Raw genomic sequence first — 10808 nt, 5'->3', positions numbered from 1 at the left:
TTTTAATGAAAAGATTTTTTGATGGTGTTGATGCTTTGAGTTATACAAACAAATAAAGAACCGATAGTTCAGAATTAGCTTTTTCTTCATATGTGGGAGATACCATATTCATAAAATAAAATTTGTCAAATCAACTCCAAATTATGATTGTTTTAAAATAGAGTTGAGGCACTATATCCAAAAAGCTGTTGTTTATTTCAGTCTTTTGACTTATTTTGGGAGCAAGAGAATACCCCTGACAGTGCACAAAGTTAACTTTTTTGGTATTTGAAAATTATCTGTTAAACTGGTTAATAAAAGCATTTGAAAATAAAATAAAAAAGCAGTGGCCTAATCTTAACATTTTATTTCTAAACTCAGTTGTGTTGAAGATATTATTAATCGAGGAACTGTTACTAAATTAATCCATAGTAGGTTTAACTTGTATGTAGCTGGTCTGGAGATTACGTCATGCTGCAGTATAGCGCAAGTGTACGGCCGCGCAGTCCAGCGCCTGCATTCAGGGCAGCGACGGCATCAGAGTTAGCATCTGTCTGCGGGTGTTACATCAGAGGGAAAAAACTATCTTTATATTGACATCTGAGCATCAACATGCGCGAAATAGTTCATCTTCAAGCTGGGCAATGTGGAAACCAGATTGGAGCTAAGGTAAATAATAATGCATTGTTATTATCATCAACATCAGTGATACTATTAGTGTAATCTTAACTACTATGATCTGTCAGTTATGATAATACATATATTATTTCCACTATAAAAATCTAATTATTTCCCAGAATTTTGCACTGTTGAATATTATATATTTATATGTGTATGTGTGTCTTTCTAGTCTGATAGTTGCTGTTGTACCCTTGAGCAAGGTACTTTACCTAGATTGTTCCAGTAAATACCAAGCTGTATAAATGGGTAAATGTAAAAAATAATGTGATATCTTGTAACAATTGTAATTCACCCTGGATAAGCATTTTTTAGTTCGCTGGGCCGATCCCGTGTATACACCCGGACCGCATATCGCCAACACCCCCCGGACCTGGTGTCTGCTAAGAAATTGAGTAGTAGTAGTAGTAGTAGTAGTAGTAGTAGTAGTAGTAGTAGTAGTAGTAGTAGTAGTAGTAGTAGTAATAATACTAATGTTTTCCATCATTACAAACCTATGTTATGGTTTATATAAGCCAACTTTCTTTTTTCTGTTCAATACAGGTTAGGCTCATGTGCGTAAGGAGTGTGATCAGTGACATAATTTAGATGAACGTGATTATGAACATGGAGATGAAGATGATTATGAACATGATTATTAACATGGATATGCAGACTCACACGGTCCTTATAGATAAAGGGAGGTGTTAAATTAAGTCCTACATTTACGTCATTTTAGGCTTTATATGATTTATATATTATTAGTTACGGCCTTTTCCCGGACATGTCCGTTTTTTTGTTTGTTTTTTGTTTTTGATTGATGAAGATGATTATGAACATGCAGATGATTATGAAAATTAACATGAACATGCAGATGATTATGTGCATTGGATTAGCCAGTAAGCGTACCGGATACCGCCCACTAGCTCTGATTGACAGATGGGGGTTTTGTCACATCGAAAAAGGAAAAGAGACGCTTTGAAATGTAGAAGCGCACTGAGAAATGTAAATAGCAAAGAGGCAAACGGTAAATAAATGATTGAACACTTAAATGTTGAAATAAATAGATAAACAAATGTTTATACATAGGCCTAAATGTCCATGTATTTATTTAACCATAAGTGAACTTATAAATTAAGAACACAACTACCTATATCTGTATATGTGTTCTATAGCTCCGCAATAAATTGTATAAAGCCTAAAATAAATGCAATACAGTAAAATGTAGGACTTAATTTAACACCTCCCTTTATCTATAGCGACCGTGTGAGTGAGTAGATGTGTCTTTGTACATTTTCCCAAATAAAAACAAACAAAATACAATATGGAAACTATTACGTTTTAACTTCCATTGAAACACGTCTGTTCACCATTGCTCTGCGATGTCTGACTTCCGACCAGTTTCTATTGCAACATTGTAAAAGCGGATGGTCTGCATCTTCATGTTAATAATTATGTTCATGTTCCTCTTCATAATCATGTTAATCTTTATGTTTATCTTCATAATCATCTTCATGTTCATAATCACGTTAATCTTAATTTTGGCACCGATCACCCTCCATTTGTGCGCAGTGCTGCATAGACAACTGAGCCTACACTGCTTCACTAATGAACGGTTTAATTAGAATACCGAAAGGTTTAAAAAATATATATTTGTTGAAAAAAAATAGACAAAATGATCTACAATTGAACATATTATTTGTATAACTTAATATAAATAAGCAATGTAGTTACTATACTATACTGACACATTATTTCAGGTTCCTCAAAACTGGAAAAGAGCAGAACATAACTACTAGATTTAAGTGAGGCCAGTATTATTATGTGTCAAAAAAGTCACCAGGTGCAACTAAAATGGATTTGTAATAAATGGATGGTATTTATTTTGCAACATCTTTTTGGAAGGCACATAATAAGTAAGAAAAACAAGCCATTTAACTGCCATTTCTACACAGCGAATTTGAATGATCGAATTTAACACCATGAGTGTTCAATTTAACACTTTTGAAGTGTATATATGGGAACCACCACAAAAGTGTTAAATCAACACTTTTAAAAGTGTCTCTGAGTTAATTTTAAACACTTTGAGTGCTAATAGCACTGTGCTCAATGTTGACCCAACACTAGGTAGTCAAAAATGTACCAGTGTAAGCAACACTACACAGCAAAATATCATTAGAAAATGTAACACCGTAGGTGTTAAAATCAACTCTTTTAAAGTGTACATGCGAAACCATCCAAAAAGTTTTAAATCAACACTCATGCATTGTTGGGATCCCAACACTAGCAGTCCTTTATATATACATACAAATATACATCTAAAAATGTATTGTAATTTCATTGGTTTTATACTTAACGTTTAAGAAAATAAGTAAATATCCAGACCCAGTAAGACAAGCAAACCGGTCATACTATTTTATTAAGTTGAGTATTTTACATAGCAATAATAAAAAAACATTCAACATTTTAATACTTATGATTATAATTTTTTTTTAATGCATTTCTAAAATTCATTAAAAATCATTTCTAAGATTCAGGTTAAAATCAAAGTGAATGTGTCTCAAAACAATCAATGAATATAACTATTTTAAAATAATTTCAAAAACAATCTGATGCATTGTAATTAACAGTGAATGCACTAGACAAATCAAAACTAAACATGTTTCAACAAAACAAAACAGTCTTGCATTCCTTTTTTATTTTTAAAAGATGGTCAATGCATCAAATAACTTAAAAAAGTAGCAACATCTTTAAACAAGTGAAAACAGTGCTTTAAAAACATTTAAATACAATAACAGTAGTAAATATTATTTTCAAATAAAAAAAACAAATACTTTGACGATCAATCCTGTAGAGGAGGCCCTCCCAGGCCCTCCCCAGTATAGATGTTCTTCTTATGCTTCCCAGTGCTGGTGTTTTACTCCAGTCTCTGATATACTGAGTTCCCCCTCCACAGGCCGTGATCGCCTCGCTGATGCCCTCACATTGTGTGGATGTTGTCTAGACGCCGGCGTCTCGGCTCCTCACAGACCTGCAGAGAGAGAGAGAGACAGAGAGACAGTCCGGGTGCACATGGGAAGCTTCACTCATGTCTGTACCACTGAGACTAGCGTGTCAGGTCGGGCTCAGGATTATCATCATGAAACCCACCAGCACCCCATATTTCACTCTTCTATAGAAGCTGTAGCACTCCTCTAGCAGGTTGTGATTAGCAAAGCTTACCTCGAAGATGTCTTTGTCTTCATGCGGAAGCTTCACCAGACAGTTTAGGTCCTTTGGAGCAAAGTCCATACCTTTTTGCAGGACAGGTATGAAAGTCCATCGCCGCTTAGCTGTCTCCAGTGGGGCGGGTGAAGTACAGAGTACTTTCAGGACTGGTTGGCCTCCTCTGCTTCTGGCCTCTCCCCGCAGATCCTAATCAGGGAGAGGTGAGATAAAGGCAGAGAAAAACTAAAACAAAACAAAGAAAAACTAAACAAAAAGAACAGAAAACTAGATTCGGCCTAGTCGGCACACCGAGGCCTGGTCCTTGCCTGGTCTCGTGGTGGTGGTGGTGGTGGTGGTTGTTTTTGAGGAGGAGGAGGTTCCAGTGGGCTGGTGTCAGCGAAGAGGTCTGACCAGCGTCAGTGCTCCAGTGGGCTGCGCTCCTCCCTCTGGGGCCTGGGCCTGGTCCTGGTCACCAGGGCGCGCTGCCTGGTCACCAATCAAGGTCCTCCCTGCTCTTCGGTCCCACTGGTCCAGGCAGGTTTCGGTCCTCGGCTGCTCCCCTCAGGTGGTTTGTCCTCAGCTGGGCCTCCCTCGCACCGGAACAGGAACACCGCTGGATCAGGAACTCCAAAGGATTCTGGGTCACCTCCACACTACCTCTGCTGAAACAAAAAAACAAATGTCAATCTCTTCAGGGTCTACTCCAGGTCCCCCTTCTGGTTACGAAGGGAAACCTGAGTCCAAGCAAACTGGTCATGTATATTCAGGTCATACTCACAAGCACCACCACAATCAGAGAAATACACAAAAGAAAATAAATTTGGTAGGTGTTGACTCAAAGACATGGCTTCAAATTTAGGGTACAAAAACACAAATATAAATATATTGGCGGGTAAAGACACATTTTACACTCAAACAATAATTAATTTACAATAATTAAAATTTACACAATAATTAAACGCTTAAATAAAAAATAAAACATAACACAAAACACAAAGTATCAATTATTCTGGAAACTACCACAATGCATTGTGGGATAGTTTAGTTATTTGGTTTTACACCAGTACAGTGTTAATTGAACACTCTTAATTTTGACACCCAGTATTAACACTGACTCTTGGTTTAACTCTCAGAGTGTTAATTTCAACCAATGAGTGTTGAAACAACACTGATTTTTAACACTACATTTTAACACTGTAATTTTAACACTATAGATTTTGCTGTGTAGATGATGTGCATCAGATTGGTCATTTTAAAAATACTCCGTTGGCGGGACCAGGAGTAGGGTATTACTGCAGACCTGGAGACAATCACCTAAAGAAGATACTTGTCAGTCATTTTTTATGCAGCCAATCACCTTTATTGTAAGCACTTGGAGCTGAATATCAGTTGCCAGTGATGTATGTAACTTGACAATATATGTTTAATATATAATGTGCATCTTTATCGTTATTGTATATCATATTACATTACATAACACTATATATATATATATATATTTTTTAAAGCATTTGCTTTGGTAAGACAGATAGCTAACAAGTTAACTTTGTTAACTCGGGATGATGACATGTAACTAGCTGGTTAGCTAATGTTAAACTTGTGAATGTTACTTTTGATTATAATTAAATATTATACAGTTAAAGATGCACATGACACCACACGTTATGTTTTATGTTTCTTTTTTATAGTCATACTGAGATAGTTAACATCTTAACTTTCTTGCCTTGAGATGCATATGATGACATGTATCCGGTAGCTAACATTAAACTTGTTAACATTACTTTTGATGAGTTAAGCGTGGAAATACATCATGTAAATGCACCTCATTACATAGTATGTGCTAACACACAACATTGCCACAACTTTAAAATACCAGGACCCCATTCCTTGTAGAGTTAACCAGATAACTTTCAGGATAATTTGACGGAAGTCTGTTTTTTCCATTCCACAAAGCAAGTTTAAAGTCCAGCTGAGACAATTACTATAGGAGATAGCTTGACTTAAATTAAAAATGATTGGATTAACTGAATCCGGCTGATTAGTCTGAATTAGTTAAACCAGGTAGAAGGAATGGGGCACAGGACATATTTGTTTCCTCCCTCCTCTGATGAATGACAAGTATCTTCTGCAGGTGATTGGCCACATAAAAAGTGATTGACAAGCATTTCCTGCAAAGTGATTGGCTGCATACAAAATTGACAGTTATTCCTCCCACATTTCAATGTCTCTGTGTTTGCAGCAATACATACTTGGGCCAGTGAGGGCGGGAACGGCTTTCCCGCAAGCATTTCCACACCCGGGATTCAAATCCAGACCCGGGTTTTCAGAATTTAAAATTCCCAAACATGGGCTCCTGGGGCCCCCTTGGGCTTATGCCAAATAATTTCATAAGTATATAAATGGGAAAAAATAAGCAATATGGAAAAATGAAATCTTTGGCTTTCCCCCTTATTTGATTCTTTAAACTAGAATCCATGGCTAAATCAAGAAGTTAGCACTAAAAGTAAAATAATTACTGCAATTTTCTTTGTGTCTGTAATTTTATTCATATGTGGAGCTGAACTTAAAAATGAACTTGGTTATCTTATATTATTGTTATTATTTAATTAGTCACATTGTAATTATGTACTGTATTGATCATTTGTAATAACTGATCATTTTAAATCAATTAATAACACAAGAGGTCACTGTTGCAAGTTGTTGTAAATTAAATTTATAATTGTGATGTTTTGTACTGTAATTACATTTGTCAATCATTTTAAATTTCAGTTTAGATTCAGTAAGGAAGTATATGTGTTTCATATTATATTGAAAGGTTTATGATCTTTTAAAGATTATTATTATGATTGGATTTCCTCTAACCAACTTTGCATTAATTTTACTTTTACAGTTCTGGGAAGTTATCAGTGATGAACATGGTATTGACCCAACAGGAACTTACCATGGGGACAGCGATCTTCAGCTTGAGAGGATTAGTGTCTATTACAATGAAGCCACAGGTGAGGCAGCCTCTTTGGATCAGTAATCAAATTTCTCTGTTCTTCAAGATGAACATTGGTTCTACTCGTCTTTCAATATGTATATTGCATCTGGTCGTTTTTTTGTTATAAATAAACACACACATACAACAGCAGCAGCCTATATTGATCCACTAGTGGATTAATGCCTCCTTAAGATTTATTTGCTTGCTTTGATCAATAGATTCCTATTTCCATGCTGCACCTGAAAAAATCCCATCTTCTATGTGGTCGTCTTCTAGGTATTTATTTCATCTCTTTGGATCCATTCCATAACTTCCTTTGTCCATCTTTGATTTGATCTTCTGGTAATATGTCTAGTCCATTGTCCATTTTGCCATGTCACATTTTTGTTTGTTTTTGGAACTATTCATTTATTTCTCTTCTTGTTATTCCAAGCATACATCTTTCCAAGCTTCTTTGTGTCGTCCACAATATTTAATATTTACCGTTCGAGGGTGTACAAATCCCATTTACAGTTACAGTTTTGGCATAATGATTTGACCTAGTCTTACCACATACACTAAATACATTGTACAGTAATTATATGTATTTCTTTACTGATTCCTGAAGTAGATTTTATCTTGTGTGTATACTTTTTTCCCCAATTGCAGGTGGTAAATATGTCCCAAGGGCAATCCTTGTGGATCTGGAACCAGGTACCATGGATTCTGTGAGGTCGGGACCATTTGGTCAGATCTTTAGGCCTGATAATTTTGTATTTGGTGAGTAACAGTTAGTTTAATGTTTAACTATGTAACTAAAATGTCAAAATCTAACTTCAAATTCATAAGAGATTCCAGAATATTCCTAATCCAAAGCATTATCTCTTATATTTTTACACATGTAAAAAGCATACAAATAGAAAACGTGCTACAGTTTTTACCTTTGGATCTTTGACAATACATTGTAAAAACAATGGCTGTATAGCACATCTATACCTCCTCCAAATAAAGCTAATAATTCTGGTATAGTGTAAGAACTGGTGTCTCTCTCTCTCCTGCTTTCTGTCACCCTCCTAGTCCTACTTCTATGATGCACAGTATTGTAATAACAAGAAGGCTTTTATATTATTAGACAGATGTGGGACACCAGTCTCTTTTTCTTTGATTAGGATTTCCACTTTTTTAGACACAATTTAGAGAATTGTACTCCTTGCCTTAAGAAAGTGAAAGACCCATAGTAAATCTCTATCCTCTGACCTGGGCCCCTCGTAACTGGTTAACTAAGTTAGCCAGATAACTTTCAGGATATCTTGTCAGAAATCTGTCTATTTCCGTTCCTCAAAGCAAGCTTAAAGTCCAACTGAGTAAAGTTACCATAGGAGATAGCTTGACTCTGAGAGTTATCAGATTAACTGAATCTGGCTGATTAGCCTGAACCATTAGTTAAACCAGGTATGAGGAACGGGGCCCTGGGCTTTTGTTACAATATGATGAGATTTTTTCTTTTGTTTCCTCTGTACATGTGCATGTGTTCAGTGTAGCTGTAGCAAGGCTCATAGTGTATAAGCTTGTTACCATAATATAATCGCTATTCTAACATAGTAAAGTCCCCACATGAGGGCACAGGTCTTTTGGCATGGCAGGTTTATCGCTCTGCTGTAAAATGTCAGAAATGGAATGGTGTGATTCTTTTGTGTGTATCCTCATCTGCAGGTCAGAGCGGTGCTGGTAACAACTGGGCAAAGGGACACTACACAGAGGGGGCCGAATTAGTGGACTCTGTTCTTGATGTTGTGAGGAAGGAGGCAGAAAACTGTGATTGTCTGCAGGGCTTTCAACTCACTCATTCCCTTGGAGGAGGCACTGGATCTGGCATGGGTACTCTGCTCATAAGCAAGATTCGTGAGGAGTATCCTGACAGAATCATGAACACCTTCAGCGTTGTACCTTCACCTAAGGTTTCTGACACAGTTGTGGAACCTTATAACGCCACCCTCTCTGTACACCAGCTGGTGGAAAACACAGATGAGACCTACTGCATTGACAACGAGGCTCTGTATGACATCTGCTTCCGTACACTCAAGCTCACAACTCCTACCTATGGGGACCTGAACCATCTGGTTTCTGCCACCATGAGTGGGGTTACTACATGCCTTCGATTCCCTGGCCAGCTCAATGCAGATCTGCGCAAACTGGCGGTCAACATGGTGCCCTTTCCACGCCTGCACTTCTTCATGCCTGGATTTGCCCCTCTCACTAGTCGAGGGAGTCAGCAATACCGTGCCCTGACTGTTCCCGAGCTCACACAACAGATGTTTGATGCCAAGAATATGATGGCGGCATGCGATCCCCGTCACGGTCGCTACCTAACTGTAGCTGCTGTTTTCCGTGGGCGTATGTCCATGAAAGAAGTGGATGAGCAGATGCTGAATGTCCAGAACAAGAACAGCAGCTATTTTGTGGAGTGGATTCCCAATAATGTCAAGACTGCGGTTTGTGACATCCCACCTCGGGGGCTCAAGATGGCAGCAACATTCATTGGAAACAGCACAGCCATCCAAGAGCTGTTCAAGCGCATCTCCGAGCAGTTCACTGCCATGTTCAGACGCAAGGCCTTCCTCCATTGGTATACCGGTGAGGGCATGGATGAGATGGAGTTCACAGAAGCTGAAAGTAACATGAATGACCTTGTGTCTGAATACCAGCAGTACCAAGATGCCACTGCTGAGGAAGAGGAATTTGAGGAAGAGGCAGAAGAAGAAGTTGCCTAAATATTACTTTCTCTCAGAAGGTTTCTACTCTTTCTGACCTTCTGTAAACCTTGTTTTGTTTCTGCACAAATGTATTGTATTCCACATAAGAAAAAGGTTGGATGTGTTTTTGATCTTTTCTTTGATGTGACTGCAGGTACATATTTCCACTCCTTTTTCCAATAATCAAGATAGTTTTGTTTCTCATTGTCACTTAATGTCTTGCATATATTAAAATACAAAATAAGAAGATCTGAATTTAATTTTATAAAGAAAACATAATGTACCATGTCAGTTTTGTTTCAGTAACGATTAAAACCCTTTTTGCTGTCTTTTTGCCACTAGTTTATCAAACCTCAGTTTGTAGGAGTTCAAAACTTGTAAGTTCAATGCAAAGGAGTTCAATGCATGTGACAAGTATACTAAGTACACCAATAGTTCAATGTTCCAGAACTGGATACGTAAATTATACTTAATTTGTTCATCCTTGTGTAAATATGTTCTGACTTCTAAATGACATATAGGATAGCATCTTTATGATTGAAATTAGGATGGAGAGAATATATGGAAAATGACAACTTAAAATTATTGAGCAGTTTTGTTTTTGCCTAAAACTGCTATTGATGTCAAAATGGGAAGGAAAAAGAAGGTGACAAGCAAATGTGACGCTGGATAGCAAATTCAGTTTAATTTGCAATAAATTACTATTTTCATGTCTTTCATGTCTGGAGCATCTTTTATATATAGTTTTGTTTTTCATTTTCTGTTACCATGTCAGTTAGCCATTTTGGTGGAAAGGTTGAACAGCGTTTCTTTGAAAAGCGATGGTACTAAGTTACAGTATGTGACCAGTCACAGGTCAGAACTTCAAAATTGATATTAGAGCAGTGCCTATAGAAAGTCTACACTCCTTTTCAAAATTCATACCTTTTATTGCCTTATAACCTGGAATTAAAATGCATTACACATCCTACCCCATAACTTCAGAGTGAAAAATATATATTCTAGAAATATGTAGGAAATGTATTAAAAATAAAAACTGGAATAGCTTGGGTTGGATAAGTGTCCACTCTTGTGTTATTGGCTTAATAGTTTTAAATGAGCTCAGGTGTAACCAGGTAACCTTCAAATTCACACACCAAGTTAAGTGGCCTCCACCTGTATTGTAGTGCTTCACATAATTTCAGGATAAATTCAGCAGTTTCTGTAAGTCCCCTCTGCTTTGTTTTGCATTTTAAAGCAAAGACTCAACC

General features: G+C 37.0%; 1 protein-coding gene across 1 annotated transcript; it reads left to right on the top strand.

The window, feature by feature from the left end:
• Window positions 1-585: 585 nt before the first annotated feature.
• Window positions 586-10458, top strand: LOC136752654 (tubulin beta-4B chain-like). Its single transcript, XM_066708153.1, has 4 exons — window positions 586-648; window positions 6734-6842; window positions 7475-7585; window positions 8519-10458. The coding sequence occupies exons 1-4, from the start codon at window positions 592-594 to the stop codon at window positions 9574-9576; spliced, it is 1335 nt and encodes a 444-aa protein (XP_066564250.1). The 5' UTR covers window positions 586-591; the 3' UTR covers window positions 9577-10458.
• The last annotated feature ends 350 nt before the right edge of the window (window positions 10459-10808 follow it).

This window comes from Amia ocellicauda, chromosome 7 (genome assembly GCF_036373705.1).
Source record: "Amia ocellicauda isolate fAmiCal2 chromosome 7, fAmiCal2.hap1, whole genome shotgun sequence".
Classification (NCBI taxonomy): Eukaryota; Metazoa; Chordata; class Actinopteri; order Amiiformes; family Amiidae; genus Amia; species Amia ocellicauda.
This window is presented reverse-complemented; position numbering and strand designations above follow the sequence as displayed.

Coding starts and splice junctions, on each gene's coding strand:
- LOC136752654 (XM_066708153.1), top strand. CDS start 592: ATGCGCGAAATAGTTCATCTTCAAGCTGGGCAATGTGGAAACCAGATT. Junction 649..6,733: donor GAAACCAGATTGGAGCTAAG/GTAAATAATAAT, acceptor TTACTTTTACAG/TTCTGGGAAGTTATCAGTGA. Junction 6,843..7,474: donor CTATTACAATGAAGCCACAG/GTGAGGCAGCCT, acceptor CCCCAATTGCAG/GTGGTAAATATGTCCCAAGG.